Below are 19,477 nucleotides of genomic sequence, written 5' to 3' on the forward strand. Positions count from 1 at the left end.
TAACTTTAATTTAGAAGGGGAGAAAGGGAAAGACGACTAGCGTTCCTCCATCGAAGAGGAGTCTTCTTCCATAATTTTTTTTTCTGAAAATATAGATTGCTCTGTTGGCCATAGTTTCATTAGGGTGATCCTTTTCAATAAATGCTTGCACATGACTCCATTTTCTGCCCATTTTAAAATCATTACACATTTTAAAAGCATTTTTTCCCGACACAAGCCCGGAAAAAAGAGAGAGTGACTCACGTGTCTACAAAGTGGAGAGTTGTTTTATTCCGTAACTTCTGTTTCAATTTGGCATAAAGGTGAGATAAACGGACGTCTCGTGTATCTTTGGAAGACCTGACAGTACACTTGTTTCATTGTGTGACGTACTGAGCCAATGATGGGTATGCAGCGCGCGCGAAGAAGCACAGATTATTCCGCTCGCCCATGCCAAGATTGTGTTCGCAAATTGAAAATAATACATAAATAGATGTAGTTTTTCTATGACAATTTTGGGTGTAACCCAATTAAAGGGCCGCTCGTAACCTGAGGTTCCATTTCACTTTAAGAAGTGTGTTCAAATGTATTTAAAGTGTGTGCGAGGGATAAAATTCTCTAAAAGAAACTGTCATTTTAACCTTTATATCACTTCTCTATTTTCCTTCTGAATCGAACTGATTGTGTTTTGTTTTTGTATAAGAAGTTAGAGCCTTATGGTGTTTATGTCCCACACTACCTTGAGGCACAAGTGTGTGAAAGTCCTTAAAATGTATTTCCCTGTATCTCACACCCAATAAATCTAAGTGAGGGCAGTGCAGGGAAACATACAGGGGGAGATGGTTGTGGAAAAGCAAGGACAATGGGTGATTGAAGCAAGCTGAGATAAGAGCTAGATCAGTTCAAAAGCTCAAAGTCGAGCTGAGTGTCATGGATGATGAAAATAAGAGTTAATTTTTTGCTCTCTTTGGTTAGTTCATATCAATTGGATTGAATTTAAACAGTTCGGCAAAGTTAAAATGAAAATGACACATCTGGATGTTTAGCACCAAAGTGAAGTGAACCGCTGACACCCTGTTACCTACTAATCTCCCCCTTTCGCCTTCACACTCTCTCTCTCTCTCTCTCTCTCACTCCCTCTTTCTCTGTGCGTGTGCTCAGTGCTACAATATGTGTGCTGCATCACAGCCCCTGCGCAGCTTGTTACTATAGCAACCACAGAGCCTGAAAGCAAGAAAATAGAGAATGTGAGAGAGAATGTTAGAAAAAAACAGACAGATAAGAATCTTGTGTACTATGGCAATAAAAGGTCTTCACCACGAAACCTTGATTTATTTATTTATTTATTTATTTTTACCTGTGAAAATTTAACTGTTCACACACTTAAAGGACCCTGTTCTGCCAAAACTTGCAGCCCAGAGAGGAGCAAGTTGGTGTATTTAGTGAAGAAAGAGGGAAAAGATCAAGGCTCTGTCTGTGGCATGTGGTACCACTGAGATGTGGGAGAGAGAAATTAAAGTCGAGAATAACACAGCTAATTTACTGTAGTTGCCTCGTTGTCTCTTGGACACACACTTGCATGCATACACATGAGTGTGCGCACACACACGTACACGCACACACACGATTCTGTGGGTTGATAAATGTCTCGTTACTGCGCATTCACTACATGCACCACTAATCCCTGCTGTCAAACACACAAGTTTTGTGTGTGTGTGTCTGTGTGTGCGCATGCCTGCGTGTGTGCGTGTGCGCGCAGCTTGAAACTATCATTTTTGCCAGCGTGTGAAGAAGGCAATGTCTCAGACTGCTTCGTCGAAGGCAGCCACGGGTCCATCATTAGCTTCAACAAGATTGTCCATTAAGGGCTTCTGCTTGCATGCATCTAGATAAAGGTTTGCTGTGTTTGTGTTCATACACAATAGCGGTGGGAAAAATAATAGATTCTTAAATGATGCTGATGTAAAAAAATTTAATCAATTACATTTCAATAATTCATTCCTAAATGCGCTATACACTATAATGATTATTAATTAATGTAGTGATAGCAGAAGTGCCTCGAAATGTCACACACTGGCACTATGAATTCATATACCGTATCATGTTATATCATTACTAGCAAAGCTCAAACCAGCTAAACAAGATTTGAATTTTATTGTTAATTCTGTTTAATCCAACTTTTACTTTCAAATTACGGTTAACTTCCCACGTACTCGTGGTTTGCTGTTTACAAATCTATTTTTTTTTTTTTTTGTGTAACCCATCCACAACTATTTCCTGAAAAACTTAGTTTTGTGTGTTTTGTGCTCATTAAGAAGTACATTGAAGTGATACAACTCAACTGTGAGACTAAAATATTGTATGTCCGGGAGGAGCTAGTTGAGCTTGTGTTGTTATTGAGAATCTGCGACGTGTGTGTTTTTGCTCAGCTGATTGGCTATTAAAAAGCTCAAACTAACAAATGTCAGAGGTTTAGTTATTGCTTGACATTTGGTATTTTTAGGGGTTGCGAAGCGGCGACAATCAGCACATGCCAGCAACGTTACACATCTGCTGCATTTTTCAAAAATCAAATAATCTGTAAACTGTAAATTTTTAAGGATAATGTTGTAAGATCTTTTTGAAATGATATGAAAGTGTTTTGGATCCTGGTCTGTGGTATTTACAGTTTAAACTATTAATATAGGCAATGATAATTTTTTAAGGAGGAGTCAGTTACTCACGGTTTTATTATTCGCGGCAGAGCTCGGCCCCTACCACTGCAAATAGCGCGGGTGTACTGTATTTACGTACATTGTGTTGCCTCGGGCTGTAAATCGTAGTTGAAATAAGCAGGGATGTCAATTCATGTTGTTGCTGGGTAAACACTGTTTAATAAAGTACATCCACAAATGACTCAACAGACTACAACCCCTTGAACCTGAACCAAAGAATGGATTACCACATGTAACTAAGTTTTTCTGTAAATGAACAACACGACCTGGTAAATGCCCTTTACATACTGCGCCGTTGGGTATGTGAGTATTTTATCAACTAGGAAAAAGTTCATCCCTTAAGATAAATGGTAAGAAATTACTTCAGTAAATAGTTACATTACTTATATTTAAATTCACATTCAGTTGAGTCCCAGACCGGAACAATCATTTTTAAACTCAAGTACACGACCTGAAGTTTGAGCTGACGGAGGTCCCTCAGTGAAGCAAGACAGTGTAAGGGAAGGGAGCAGAGATGAGAGCATAAGTAACCGAGGGAGCCAAAGGCCACCGTGGTGATGAAGATTAAGAAGTATCTCGGAGAGAGATCAGTGTTATACTGATGTTATATTACCTTACTTAATACAATGCCTGTGGGGCCAAATTTGAAAATGACACCTCCCTCATGTGTAAAGAAAAAAAAAAAAAAGAAAAAAACTCTGTCAAGTGTATTTTATCTAGAACGCAGGTGTCAAACTCAAAGCCTGGGGCCAAAAAAAGCCAAATGTAACTTGCCACATCATCTTACGTAGCCCACGAAAGATATAAAAGTAATTCTGCTTCATGTTTCTTGCTAGATGGATTTGTTCTTTTTATTTTGTAATAAAATCTGTACCAACAATATAATTTTTCCTGTATATTTTCAAATATGGCGGCACGGTGTGTGACTGGTTAGCTCATCTGCCTGACAGTTCTGAGGACCCGGGTTCAAATCCGGCCTAACTTGTGTGGCGTTTGCATGTTCTCCCCTCCTCTTCCTCTCACATCCCAAAAACGCGCATAGTAGGTTAATTGAAAACTCTAATTTGCCCGTAGGTGTGAATGTGAGTGTAAATGGTTGTTTGTTTATATGTGCCCTGCGATTGGCTGGAAAGCAGTTCAAGGTGTACCCCGCCTCTCGGCCAGTCAGTTGGGATAGGCTCCAGCATGGCCACGACCCTAGTGAGGATAAGCGGTACGGAAGATGAATGAATGAGATTTTCAAATATGCAACATAATACAATACAAAGAAGTCCTTACGGTTGCTTTGTCACAGCCCCCTTTGCCATTCACCTGAACCGACAGGACCTGCTTTGACCTGTTTTGCCGGAAGTCAGTCGCGCATATACAAGAACTTTCAATTTTGAAGGCTGTACGGTTGTATCCTCAATGACTTTCTCTCTGCTTTTTCCTTTTGTTGACCTTTATTGACATCATCATGTCATCATTTCCCAACAATTACTTTTATAAGTGATTTATTTAGTCGTTAAAACGTATTGAATGGGATATTTATATTCCCCCCCCCCCCCAAAAGAAATTTCAGCCTTCCTCAAGTTCCATTATGTTTTATTTGATTATTTCCCAGTCACAAATCTTTTATTTAAACAAACCCAAATGGTACACCATTGCGAGTGTAATGATTCACAGGGCTGACTTTCCCACAGCCCACATGGGGTTGGTTCCCACTCAATGACTGCGTGAATTCAAGTACGAATGATTGTCTGTCTCTGTGTCCTGTGATTGACCGGCCTATAGTCAGATGAGATAGGATCGAGTTTACCCTCACCTAGAACAATGTGAGCGGAATGATGGATGCGCAAACGCAAATGGTGAATATATATATATATATATATATATATATATATAATTATTATTTTTTTTTTAATACAAAAAATGCTGATGTAGTTGTACAAGACACTCTGTGATTCCTATGAGCTCACATCAGAACTCTGAGTCAATAATGTAAACAATATGGAAGGAAAACCAGTCCAGCATTGATTAGCCAGTTAGATGACCACAAGTCTGAAAAGTGTGCCTACTGCTGTTCTGCTCAGGACCCTGTTTGTGGTACCCTGCAAGCTGCACCAACATATTCTCTTTCACGCATCCATGGAATAACTACAAAAGACAACTATTGATTTTTCTCAGTCTTTGTAACAATACTATAGAAAATGTTAGCCACAACAAAGGTGATATTTTTAAATGATGGGTGTAATGAAGTAGTAGCAGTCGTGAGTGAACTGGACCAGGTGTCAGGGGACTAAGCGTGGGCTGCTCTTCCTAAGAGTGTCATTGACTGTCATCAAAATGGTCAGACCAATTATATACAGGTCAGACCAATTATATACAGTCACTACACTGTGGCCATACATAGATACTGGCCTTACATCCATTTCCCTGAGGTCAGTAAAAATCCAGCTATTTAGAAGATAGCTCTAACATATGGCTAAATGAGTTTTGATTACTGTTCGGTTGAACTATTCTTTTTGCTTTTCTGTATAGATTTTCAAACGCTATCAGAATATCTTCAAATTACCTTCAATATCCTTTAAATTATTTAAACTACAACTAAACAGTGATACCTTTGCTGCGGTGTGCTCTTATACACCTGTATCATGTCCTTTTGCTGAGAAATATTTACATGAATTATTCAAGATTTTCTCTCCCAACTGTCTGTAAAAGGACTCACTGAATTGTCAAACTCTCAACAGAGCTGTTTCATGCACTGATTGAATCTCTTTGTATTTGTCCACTACTGTAAAACTGCTAATTGTTATTCTTCCAGAAATTTGTGTGAATTCACCCAACTGGAATTTGACAAAAGAAACATAGGACTACACTACATACTGTACATAGCAATCCCCAGATACCGTAACACAGGGGTGTCAAACTAATTTTTGTCACAGGCCACATTGTAGTCACGGTCTCCCTCGGAGGGCCGTTATGACTGTGAAATCATATCAATGTTTAATTGCTTCATCATCATATTACATACAGTATACACAACAAATTGCTGGATAACTAGTTTTGAAAGTCAAGAATAATAGTTTGTTCAACTATTATTCAAGTTAGTGTAAAAAGTGGTTTGGTAACAAAAAAAAAAATGGTTGCCAGATCTCAACGTTATGATTTATTAAATATGACCATTTTAAATTATGGTACAGATTTTAGCAGAAATCATGGAAGTTGACGCAGACAATTTGCTTTTGTGGGCCACATAAAATGCTGTGGTGGGACAGATCTGGCCCCCCGGCCATGAGTTTAAGACCTTTGTCTTAAATTTTCCTTAATTTTTAATCTAATTAATTTAATCACTAATCAATATTACATTTGCGACTTAACCTCTGACTTGGGTGTGCATGTGTGTACTTGTTTGTAGGCATGTGCATGCTGGGGTTTATGGGTTTTATTTTGTATGGCTGTAAGAAGCAAATGTTCCTGTAGAATTTTTGCCAGGTTATCATTGGTTGATATTGTATGGGGAAGGGTCAAGGCATGTTATTGTACCACATCATTAATTACTGCAGTGATCTGTTGGCAGCACTGTTACAAAGGAGATTTAAATATTGTGCCAACACACAATATTTGGCCTAATTATTTTGAGCTAAGCAACACAGGTACAGTGCAGAACATGTGTTTTTGTACACCTCTGGATCAAAGCATTCATGCTGAAGCAATGCAAAACATAATTTAAGTGAAAGTGAAGCAATTAATCAAGTGACCATTTAGCATTCCAAAAGATGCCTTTACTTATTTGAGTGTTAGCTCAGATGAAATATGAAGTAGAGTTTGCCTTGATTTACGGTGTAATGATGCTTTCCCACATTAGTCAAATACTTTCGACTTGAGGAATTTTCTTCTTGGTTTAACGAAGTAATCAATTGCCAAAGAACAATTTGCAAATGGGTTATGGTTTCTTTCACTTTTATTCTTTAGGGATCAAATGGAAATGCCCCCTGCAGGGCTTTGTATATTGTAAAGGTTGTAATGCAGCTGGTGCAGATTAGCAAGAAACATAATATACAATTCTGAAAATCACATTTCCATTAATGGAAGCTCATGTTTGTTTTAGAGTGAACGGTAAAGTGTATGAGAGATGAATATGTTTGTGTGTGCATACTTAAAGCCAGTGTGCTTTTATGAGACAAAGTACAGACAGTTGGTTGAGCGTGGGCCGGGAACCATGGCAACAGCCTCCGGGTCCTAGACTGAGGAAGGTGGAGAGGAGAGAACCGGAATGTCATTAACATCAGTCATTTTGATCAAAAATGGAGCTAGTATTTCATCAGTATTTATGCTTCTACAGTAAGCCTCACACAAGTACATGTACTGTAAATGTGTGGCGTATTGTAATCCCACTCCTATACACTGTAGGGCTCTTATGACGCCCTCCTATTGAAACATTGCCCACACAATTCTATAGTGTCGAGTGCAATTTGAACACCCGCGGTTGTCGTGAAATCCATTACAACAAGCACTTCGTAACCGGCATTGTGTATCAAATCAATAGTATCTTTTTATGGTGGTATGGCATGATGTTCTTAAAAAAACATAAAATGGCAGATGTCGGTCATGCTAAACTCTCTTCTCCCTTCTTTTGTTGGTGCGTAGGAGTGACATCTATTTATACAGAGATTCCCTAACTAACTAACTCTACCTATTATGGACACAACTGCTTGCAAGTCAGTGTGCTCCCCCCCCCCAAAAGAATTACTCTGATTACATTTCGCTCACAGTGAGTGACAACACAATAATTTTTCCCTCGACAATACTCCTTCAGGGCGTGATTACAAATTACAGGCTTCGTCATCACATCCCTTATTGATAATCATATTTTATCATAATGTCTTAGACTGTGACATAAATGAAAATGATTGGTGAGGTTATTGTGGCAATCATTTTTGTCCAAAGGAATGTATGACGAGACACTAAAAACTTCTACGTTTGGTAGATAATTTATAAAGGTTATGAGTGGTTGGCTGAACTTTGTCAGTGCTGATGACAATGAAGCTGTTAGCCATTACTCAGTATGACAGTAATGCAGCTTTGCGTTTCAGTGTGTGTCCATTGCCAGTGGAATTGACCACAACAAGTTTGATCATTAAGTGAAAGCAACATAATTAATTGAGAAATGTAAGGAGGAAAGATGCAGAAAGACAGATGGGGCAATAACAAACTATCTATATTTGTGATAAACACAAAAAAGAAGAGGGGAAAAACAAAGAAACCTGATTATTATGACATTTTATGAAAGAAGAAACAGAAACAGCTGCTCCTAATGTGAATGAAAAAGAACTGCAAAAAAATAATTTGACACTTTTGTCAGACTAATTACCGTACTTGGCGTCTTCATTTTGGTTTTGCCTCAGTGCATGTTCTTTTCATTCTCACCAAGACTATCACAATTTTTTTCAACACCTCTTTCACACATTGCCTTTGTTGCAAGATATAATCAGTTATCAATAATCAATCAATATCCCCAATAGGAAAGGTTCAGATATATTTGAGGTTGAAGAAACCTTTACAATACCCGTAGGTCTATTTAACAATTCGATATGAGTACACAGAATAGGACTAGATCTTTCAGTTCCTTGGGTAAGTAGGCACATCTTGAAGATAACTTCAGGTGTGGAGTGCTGAAAGGGAGGTAAAGTATCTCGCTGGGGTCATCAGGTGGGCATCCTGCTTCATGTACGTTTCGTTGCTTGCCAGCATCCCAGGTACACCCCCCTCAATTCCATACCCTCCATGCCTCCACGTTGGACTCTCTACGGCAAGGGCGTCCTTCCCACTGAGCCATGTATACGCCTGCATATTATCTGTCCCTATATAGGTGCCCAGTTGTTGTCTTTGTGTCTGATCCAGAGCCAGTTGCTGCTTTTTTTCGGCAGCACTTGGCAGGGTCTTAATAGCCTATTTGAGGGAGTGGAGGGATCCCCTCACTCACATTTTCCCCAACAGACTGATAGTGGATGCTGCTACAAATCCCCTGCATCCCACCGGAACTGGTAAAATGAGGATCTGCCGCCTGGTCGCAATATTTCTGAGGGAAACAAACTTTATTTTTGTAATCAATGTCCACTTTCAACTTCCACTATCGAGTAGACTGCAGGATGCTTGCATTCTGTGGTGTTGTTTGGTGCTCTTGAGGTTGGCCTGCTGGTACAAAATGTAGGAAGTCCACCTTTCCTGGTTTGAAGGACCCAAGTATATAAAAGTGAGAAAAGAAAACAAGAAACAAGCAGAAATCAAAGACATGAATGAAGGTTGGCAGTAAAAGAAATTAAGAAACATGGGAAGGAGAAGATGAAAGATGAGATGAATGAAGTAGGGTAGCAAGAAATAAAGGAAGCGTAGGATTGTCTCGCTTAAGGATGTGTAGTTGTGAAGGGAGGGTATTCACTCACTGTACTATCTGTGCATCTTTGAGGAACATTCAACCCAAATAGTCACAAAATACCACAAAACTGCGGCAATGTAATACAACAATCTGTGTAAATTTGTTTTTTTGCCCATTATACTCATCTTGCTACAGTCGGGGTGCCGAGCTAATGCCAAAATCGTTAATTTAACCATTAACCAAGGCTGGTGTTTGTGCAATGGTGGTCTCTTTTTATTTGGGAAGAGTTTAGGACATTTCACAAAGTGATGCAATGGAGCCACATCACATAGGTTATCTGCTAGTCTCTGCTCTTTACATCTCTTTTTGAGTCAAACAGAGAGAAAGAATGGAGTACTGTAATGTGACTGATATGCCTTGCACATCTTAGCTCATCAAGTATATTGTTTTAACTCCAATACAGTCATTGAATCTTACAGCAGCTGACCCACACATTGGTATAAACAGGCAGTTCGAGCTTTTGTGTTTTTTTTTTTTCCCCCCCAAGCAAATATTTGCCCTGATGAAGCTCAAGCTGGCAGACAACTGTCAAATTTAAATTTTCATTTGAATCTACCCCTATTCAAACTAAATTTGCTATGTGAGAGGCTGTATCGTCAATGGCATTTTAATGTGCATAACTTTAAGGGTGAATTGAAAGCGAGGTGACAGGTTTGTTGGATTTATTCACTAGGGCATTTATGAACATTTCTCATTTGAAAAGTAAACGTACTGTAAATGCAAATCCCTTATGGCATGACCTGGTGGCTGTAGTGAAGTACCTTAGCAATGTCAGCATAAGGAGTGTCAGTACCACACTAGCAGGCTTACATTTATTGATTTTGCTAGTGACGATAATTTAAATCTTGTCAGAGGCACGTGGTGTTTGAGCGCGATAGTAGATATATCAAATGAAGCATTATGCAATAGCAAGAATCAATAATAAACAATAATTACATGTGTACATTTAAATTACTTTATGTCAAAATATTCTGAAGAATATGTCTGTCTGTGTCTTGTCAGTGACGGCTGGGCGGACAGGTATGATGTGACAGACGGTTACGTTAAGGAAGCCGCTGGTGGCATAACGATCAAACTACAGTCTGCTGACGTCAAGTGGTTTGATGACTACTACCTTAAACTGCGCCCTGACAACAATCTCAGGGACCCCTGGTTTACAGAATTTTGGCAACATCGCTTTCACTGCCGACTGAAGGGCCACCCACAGGAGAGCACCAAGTACAACCGCACCTGTAACAGTAAGTAGGGGCAGCTTTAACATAATGGGCAAACACCTTGTGTCATCGCTAGATTTGTTGTTTAAGCAATGCAATAATGAATGTACCGTAAATAATTAATTCTCAGTCTCTTTATTCACAATCAGAAAAAACGGAAACTGGAGAAAACCATTAGTAACTAGTTTGTGTTCGAGGTTGCTTATACTCCACTCCACATCTAGTAGTAATACTACAACCACAATATGCGTTACAGTATCTTTTCCTTTCGGCTTGTCCCATTAGGGGTCGCCACAGCGGGTCATTCTTTTCAATGTAAGCCTATCTCCTGCATCCTCCTCTCTAACACCAACTGCCTTCATGTCTTCCCTCACGACATTCATCAACCTTCTCTTTGGTCTTCCTCTCGCTCTCTTGCCTGGCAGCTCCATCCTCATCATCCTTCTACCAATATACTCACTCTCTCTCCTCTGGACGTGTCTGCTCTCTCTAACTTTGTCTCCAAAACATTGAACCTTGGTTGTCCCTCTGATGAGCTCATTTCTAATTTTATCCAGCCTGGTCACTCCTAGAGCGAACCTCAACATCTTCATTTCCGCCACCTCCAGCTCGGCTTCCTGTTGTCTCTTCAGTGCCACTGTCTCTAATCCGTATATCAAGGCTGGCCTCACCACTGTTTTATAAACGTTGCCCTTCTTCCGAGCAGAGACTCTTCTGTCACATAACACACCTGACACCTTCCTCCACGCGTTCCAACCTGCTTGGACCCGTTTCTTCACTTCCTGACCACACTCACCATTACTCTGGACGGTTGAGCCCAAGTATTTAAAGTCCTCTACCCTTGCTATCTCTTCTCCCTGTAGCCGCACTCTTCCCCCACCACCCCTCTCATTCATGCACATATATTCTGTCTTACTTCGGCTAATCTTCATTCCCCTCCTTTCCAGTGCATGCCTCCATCTTTCTAACTGTTTCTCCACCTGCTCCCTGCTTTCACTGCAGATCACAATGTCATCTGCAAACATCATGGTCCACGGGGATTCCAGTCTCCCCTCATCTGTCAGCCTATCCATCACCACTGCAAACAGGGAGGGGCTCAGGGCTGATAACTGATGCAGTCCCACATCCACCTTAAATTTCTCTGTCACACCTAACGCACACCTCACCACTGTTCTGCTGCCATCGTACATTATTATTCTAACATTCTTCTCTGCCACTCCAGACCTCCGCATGCAGTACCACAGCTCTTCTCTGTCATAGGCTATCTCTAGATCCACAAAGACACAATGTAGCTCCTTCTTCTTAGCCAACCCTTTTCCTTGTATGATTTCCTGTACTGTGAGGTTCCACCGCCAAGTCTCCTTCTCTCTGTTCCTGCCAGAAGATGCACCAAGTACTCTCCTTGTTGAGGGCATACCATATTAGGAATAAGAGTTTCATTGACAGGCTTTTTACAATAGCTGGTCACGGAACAAAGACTAGCTGCTCGTGTACATACTATTATCCATGCCTTTTGGATACACACCGCTCTCTGGTTTACCACGGATATCCTTTTTGGCTCTGGCAACAGCCCCTTTCATTTCTCTGTGCTCCTCCCATTCCTCTCTTTTTCATTGGCTGCATTCATAGGTAAAATACAATGAGAGCACAACTTCAAAGGGATCACATCTCCTGTATTCTAATGAAACAGGATGTGAAATCCAAATGAACAGGAGACAAAAAGAAATGAGATAGGCCGGTGAGAAGTGGCTCCTGAGAAGCAACGAGAGGCAGCCAAGTGGTCTTTGATGTTGGAAAAGAAAACCTTGTTGCATTTCATACAAAATACAGAGGGTAATATTAAATCAAGAGTTTGCATATAGCTGCCTTTCTCATTAAATTATTCTTCAAACACCAACACCCCTCCCCCACTTGTGCAGAGCGAGAATCTCTCCGGCAGCAGTATGCGCAGGACACTAAGATGGGATTTGTCATCAACGCTATTTATTCGATGGCATATGGCCTGCATAACATGCAACGTGCACTGTGCCCAGGCTATCAGGTAGGTGCTGCTATGATGGATGATAGAGGCATAGAACAGATTGAGTAGCTAAGACAGGTGTGCATGTAGAAATGAAATTGTATGGAGATTTCAGATCACAATTATCGTGACCAAAATGATCATGGTTATTGGTGTTATTGCTAAAATAAACAATTACATACCTGCACCCAAAGCATTGCAGGTTGTATTTTGAATACCAAATAAACATCAGAAAACATAAATTCACCATCCCCAATAGACTATTTTGAGGGAAAAAAAAAATTGTAAACCACAGCAACCAGAATCATTTTTGTTGTTGACAATCATCTGTACAGTAACTGAAAGCACTTCAAAAGTACAATCCGTACACATTTTCCCTCATCGAGAGGTGAAAAGCAGTTCATTAAGTCAACGGTCTAATAAGAAATAGAATAATATCTTCCTTGCGCTACCCATTTGACTTCTGTAATGCTGTGTACAAGTGGTTTGTTCCTTCTTCAGGATGTTTCCAATTGTTGCATTGGTTATGGCCAGGGAGATAGCTCTCTGGTTTTCATGTTGGATGCACATCTAACTATTATAAATGTAGTCTTCACGGGCAGAAGTTAAATAAAAAAAATAGCAGACATCCAGCACTATTCAGCCAACATATTCATTTTTGTGTAGATATTTGTAAAATTAGGCTTCTCTTTCTTTAAATCAGCTACTAGGTAAGATGTATTTCTGTTGTTGCTTTTAAAGGGCCTGTGTGATGCCATGAGGCCTATTGATGGCGCTACACTGCTGGACTTCCTAATGAAAACTAACTTTACTGGTGTATCTGGGGAGGGAATCCTCTTTGATAAGAATGGAGACTCGCCTGGCAGGTATTAATTCAAGTGAAATGTCATGAATTTGAGCTTGTTAATTTGCGAAAGAAAGGTACGGTAAATGTGGCTCCACCAAGGAAATATGTAACACTACAGTACGTGTGTTTGATTATGACAATGCACTCTACATGCTTTTTGTCCTCAGGTATGAAATCATGAATTTTAAGAAGATGGGGAAGGACTACTATGACTACATTAATGTGGGTAGTTGGGACAACCGTGGACTAAAAATAGACGACGACGAAATCTGGTCAAGCAAGGATGTTGTCATCAAGTCAGTTTGCAGTGATCCCTGTGACAAGGGGCAGATTAAGGTAATGTGACTGATCAATAAAGCCTAAACTAGGTTACAAGGGACAAATCCTTTTTGCAGAGTGAAATGCCACTTGATGGCTTGAGCTATTTAAGAATGAATGCATCATATTTTTACTGCAATTATTTTCAAACAAAGAAATGCATATTGATGTATTGTCGGTTGAAATTTATCTGGCATAAAGTCACACAGTAACATTACTGTACTTTGATTCATTTCTAGGTGATCCGCAAAGGTGAGGTGAGCTGCTGTTGGACGTGTACTCCCTGTAAAGAAAATGAGTTTGTATTTGACGAGTACACCTGCCGAGCTTGCGACCTTGGCTCCTGGCCCACTGATGACCTCACAGGTTAGTCTCTGTGTTTGTGTATCTGTATTTTGTATTTCAGTAACGTTGCAGATGTAACAGATAATGTGTTTCTTATAATTAAAGCAACATTTTATTGCTCATGCAGCCTGCCATGACTTCATATTATTGTGTTCGCCACCCTCCACTGCCGCCCTACCAACGGTTCTTTTTAATTTGCTGCCAATGTCATCACCAGTGTTTTAATTATTCTCCATTTAGAGCAGCATTCAATGCAAACATATTTCTACTGCTGTGAAAATTCATTTCTACTCCACTGCTTTCGAAGAGCATGAATATTGCCTTGTTATTCTTTCGGCACCTCATTATGCTGCTTGCCATGCAATGATTAAAACATGAACAGAATCCTGCTGAAAATTCAAATTGAGCCTCAGTGGCAGGGACGGACGGAAGCCTCTTCACTTAGTGGAGCAGGCATATTTCACAGGGAAAAAAAAGATAAACACAAAGGATTGTGTAATTAGGGGTTTTGTGCTCCAGCATTGTACTACAGTAGATGCTCACTGGCCACGTGGTTATTGTGCACAAGGGTGTAGAACAGCACTGAATTATACTAATATTTAGGTTACCTTATTTAACATAACAAGAGATGCGTGTGGATCTTAATGTTGTGTTGGGTGAGTGTATGTTATAGGAGTAGTCATTACAGTAGGTGTGTACAAACGTCATCTGTTCATCCGTCAAATATTAGGATTTAGTTCTCTCTCTCCTAATCCCACGCAGGCAGGGAGAGAACATGCAAACTCCACACAGGGAGGCTGCATTTGAACCCAGGACCTCAGAACTGTGAGGCAGATGTGCTAACCAGTCGATCACCGTGCCGCCAACGTTAATGCTATTTTATGTGTGTGGCTCAAGTCTGGAAATGAGTCTCATTTTGCCTGCTGTTAGTTAATGACACTGAAATACTTTGACTTTTTAGTAATTGTTCAGTTTCTGTCTTTCTGCAATACACTAGAATCAGGGGTGTCGAACTTATTTTCGGCGTGGGCCACATCGTAGTTACAGTTTTCCTCAAAGGGCCATGAAAATCATATAAAGGTGTCATTACATTATTACATATACACAACTGTCCCTGCATTGATCATTAATATTTACGTTATATACAGCATAGATCATTTTACAATTGAGACTATGTGAACCCAGGATGCACATGTCTGGAAACAATGAGTCCCATCCCTGGAACAATGAGTCTCTGCAACTTATCATCACGGAGTAAAGATACAGTAATCCTCGGCTATATGACGGTTGTTGCTTCAGCCTGCCACGTTAGCAAATTTTTCAGGACAATATATTTTCCCCAAATCACGATAAACGACAGTATTGTTGTTGGTTATTTTTATACCACTGATATAATGATATTATAGAGCATAATAATTCAAGCATGAACAATTAACTTTCAATTCTACAAAATATTTAACATTGGCATTGTATTGTAGAACAATAAATAAAATTTCGATACATAAATACAAATAAATCAAATTCCGGCTCTGCCGGCGAAATTTGCACTTAAACAAATATTAACCATTTGGCACATAATGTATAGAGCCATAAACCAATAAAGTGGCTCAAAAATGTATTAAAGCCTGCCGAATTTGAATGAATTAAAAATAATAATAATAAAACACCATGCATGTACTCAAAAGCATTTGCACAACAGCTGAGGGCTATAGTCCTACCATCTTGTCCCAGGTCTGCAAAGACCCCGTCTTATTTGGGACGTGCTTAGAATGGAAATGGGGAGGCGTCTGTCGTAGATGCCCAAACCAATTTAACTGGCTCGTCAAAAGTTGGTGGAGCAAGTTCTACTCCCTCCAAAATTCCCGAGCTCTTTCAGTATATGCTATTTTATCCTTTGGGTGGCTTGTGGCCAGAAGCTTGCGACCACAGATGGGAGTAAACATGACCTCGTCAAGAAGCAGACTTTCGTTCCTTACCCAGAGGGCAAAATACAATAATCTCTGACTAAAAAACCATGGCCATAGATTTGGAGGTGCTGATTCTCATCCTGGCAGCATCCCACATTTGTGAAACGCCCTGGCACCATACTGAATGTTATAGCTTGGGGGACCACATCTACGGGTAGAAGAGGTGCGATCCTTAGGCCACCAAGTTGGACACTCTCCACACCCTGGCTGTGCTATAAATTCTGTCAAAGATAATTCACAGAACCGGAATTAATGACAGTTTTGGTAGCGTTCAACATTCACCATGAATCAGTTCAAAGTAGTCAGTTGTCATTTGACTTTAAAAAGATCAGTGTTGTGCCTCTTTTTAATGATGGGTTATTGGGCTATGGGCTATTCCTTGCTTGGAGAAAAATGTTAATATTGTAACTTGGACAACTCGAGCTTTTGTCCCATAGGCTACTAATATACAAGCATAACATTGATTTAGAGTAGACACAAAACATTAATTCTCTCATTTAGCTACAATAATGCATTGTTCAAGCATTGTGTAACATTTACTACATAAAGTATATTGTATGTGTTTCGTCACTCACACCATTCAAAGCTATTGTTTTTGATATATGTGAAATGTGTTTTGTAAGCATTTACCTAAATACATATGCAGCTGCTGCTACACTACTGTAAATCTAGACTAGGTGGAAAATTTCAGCAAGCATACAAAATGACCATAATTAGAGCTGTTCCTTTAATTAATGGCTCTGTTGATAATTAAACTCGAGTGACGACAGAGTGAGGAAACATAGTGCAAGGAATAAAGATGTTCATAATACAATGGACATTTTGGAAAAAGGGAGGATATTTTTACAATTAATGTAAAAAAAAAATCACATTTAGTGACCACACAACTCAAAAAGGTCGTCTACTGACATTCGTAATGAACTGTTGCTAAACAAATGTGTTTGCACTTAAACCAGGATGTGATCCAATCCCGGTGGAATACCTACGATGGGGAGACCCCGAACCCATCGCTGCCGTGGTATTTGCTTGCCTTGGGCTCATGGCCACATTCTTTGTCACTGCCGTCTTCTTTAGGTAACAAATCTCTCTGTCCATATGTCTTGTACGTTGTTCACATTCTATTAAAAAATGTAACTCCAATCCAGTGATGGGCAACTGGCGGCAGCCCGCGCCCGCACTCTTAGTGGCCGCTTGATCAATCCCCTTTGTTGTTGAAAAGTGGATCTTTTATACATGCATTTGAGCATGAAATATATTAAGATATTGTGATGTACATTGGTTCAATGAAAAATACACATGCACATATTTTGACCATATTCTAAATGGCATTTGGTTAGGAAGTGAGCGGTCCGATGTGGCCCCCAGGTAGCACTGATTTCAAATTGTGGCCCCTTTATCATTTAATTTGCCCATCCCTGATCTAGTCTTTTTTTTAAATTAAATGGTAAGAAAACATACAATTACCAATCAAATCAATTAAAAGGTTCTCCACCAACATCTTCTGAATCTTCTGAATATCTGCGGGGGGAAAAAAAGGACTATGTTCTGTATGTTTGAATGGTAAAGCATTGTTATTTGTGGAACTGAATGTTTCATCCATCTGTTTAGGTTCAGGGACACTCCTGTGGTGAAATCCTCCAGCAGGGAGCTCTGCTATATAATACTGGCCGGTATCTGCCTGGGGTACCTGTGTACCTTCAGCCTCATCGCCAAACCGCATGTCATCCACTGCTACCTCCAACGCCTTGGAATTGGCCTGTCACCTGCCATGAGTTACTCTGCTTTGGTCACCAAGGTGAGGATTAGAGAAGGTGCTGTGCTCGCCGTGACTATAAAACTACACTTTCTCTCCTTGGTTGCTGTTGGTCTACAGGCACAAATAGGTTTCATATGCTGTAGAGAGTAATATAAAAGGATGTACAGTATATGGCACAGAATGATCTGTAAGTAGCCGGGGAGGAATACATAAAACTGGTCAAGATAGACAAAAAGTGAATGGACATCATCTTGAAAAGAACTGAATATTTACATTCTTCTCCTAGACCAACCGCATTGCGCGGATCCTGGCAGGCAGCAAGAAGAAGATTTGTACAAAGAAGCCTTGTTTCATGTCTGCCTGCGCTCAGCTCATCATTGCCTTCCTGCTCATACTACTACAGCTAGGCATCATTGTGGCACTCTTCCTCATGGAGCCACCCCAGGTGAGTGTGCTCTTTCCAGGGTTTTTATTTTGTAACTACAGTAGGTGGGTGGAATCTTGACAGATGCATGGACACACCCAACGATCACAACATAAAGACAATAATTAATTTATTGTTCATTTGTATAACCCTTAATCACAAAAGAGCCTCAAAGTGTTTCACAGTTGACAACAGACTAATTTACAGTATATGTATTAAAATTGATAGAGAATTCATCACATTTCTATCAATTTTCTAGGTACTCAAAGATTGACTGAACTTTTAACATCATAACTCTTTTCATTACACTGATACTTGAAGAATATTTGACAAAATGTTGCGGTACGGTGGTCAAGTGCTTTGAGCGTCTGCCGCACAGTTCTGAGGACCGGGGTTCAATCCCCGGCCCCGCCTGTGAGGAGTTTGCATGTTCTCCCTGTGCCTGCGTGGGTTTTCTCCGGGCACTCCGGTTTCCTCCCACATCCCAAAAAATGCATGGTAGGTTAATTGAAGACTCTAAATTGCCCGTAGGTGTGAATGGTTGTTTGTTTGTATGTGCCCTGCAACTGGCTGGCAACCATTTCAGGGTGTACCCCGCCTCCTGCCTGATGATAGCTGGGATAGGCTCCAGCACTCTCGTGACCCTTGTGAGGATAAGTGGGTCAGAAAATGGATGAATGGATGACAAAATCTTCCACCAACAAATATGTAATTTTATTTTATTTGTATGTATTTATATTCATAAACAGTAGTCTTCTCTTTTGCCCAAGCCATTAAGTTGTAGTACGTACTCTCTAGCCGTTGCAACAATCCTCCTCTGCTCTACCAACTTGAATTTTATTATTTTCAAGAAGACTTGAAATATCAATACGTTAAGTTTACAATGTACACTCTCCTTCAAAGTATGTTCATCTTTTGATGTCAAACTCAAATGTTTTCAGTGTACAGCAGAAATAAAAGAATATATTAAAAAAACGTACTTTTCAACACGAATGTAGATCTACCATGTTTTGTAGTCTCTCTTTCTACGGCAAAGTAATTCATTTTCACAAGAAGCTTGTAAAACCCTTGCCATGTGTTAAGCAAAACAGCGGCCCGCTTTCATCCCTCCACACAGGTGATCTATGACTACCCCAGCATCCGTCAAGTCAATCTCATATGCAACACCACTAACTTGGGTGTGGTTGCCCCTTTGGGATACAATGGCCTGCTCATCCTCAGCTGTACCTTCTACGCCTTCAAGGTAGTAACTGGTCCATCCTATTCCTACATATTGTTTAAAAAATTTTTTTGGGATGATTTGACTGCTTATCTATAATTTAGGATGTAATGTGATTTAGTGGATTAATACATACTACACAACATATCTAATTTAGGACCTACAAATTAACGGTGGAGTCACAGCTAAGCCTTATTTGAAGTATGTCGTGTTTGAATTTCTACTTAGGAGAAAACTTACACAGGCCGACAAAAAG

At 40.0% G+C, this 19,477-nt stretch overlaps 1 protein-coding gene across 2 annotated transcripts in view; it reads left to right on the forward strand.

Moving 5' to 3' along the window:
* The window catches only part of grm5b (glutamate receptor, metabotropic 5b), a 51,504-nt gene that overhangs the window by 18,203 nt on the left and 13,824 nt on the right, over positions 1-19,477 (forward strand). For both annotated transcript variants that reach the window (XM_061782587.1, XM_061782586.1), the window contains 9 exons: positions 10,114-10,349; positions 12,245-12,366; positions 13,087-13,211; positions 13,360-13,528; positions 13,750-13,876; positions 16,779-16,896; positions 17,431-17,617; positions 17,865-18,023; positions 19,120-19,245. In XM_061782587.1, the coding sequence (XP_061638571.1) occupies positions 10,114-10,349; positions 12,245-12,366; positions 13,087-13,211; positions 13,360-13,528; positions 13,750-13,876; positions 16,779-16,896; positions 17,431-17,617; positions 17,865-18,023; positions 19,120-19,245 (1,369 nt within the window). The remainder of the gene's footprint in view (positions 1-10,113; positions 10,350-12,244; positions 12,367-13,086; positions 13,212-13,359; positions 13,529-13,749; positions 13,877-16,778; positions 16,897-17,430; positions 17,618-17,864; positions 18,024-19,119; positions 19,246-19,477) is intronic.

This window comes from Phyllopteryx taeniolatus, chromosome 8 (assembly GCF_024500385.1).
Source record: "Phyllopteryx taeniolatus isolate TA_2022b chromosome 8, UOR_Ptae_1.2, whole genome shotgun sequence".
In the NCBI taxonomy this organism is placed as follows: Eukaryota; Metazoa; Chordata; class Actinopteri; order Syngnathiformes; family Syngnathidae; genus Phyllopteryx; species Phyllopteryx taeniolatus.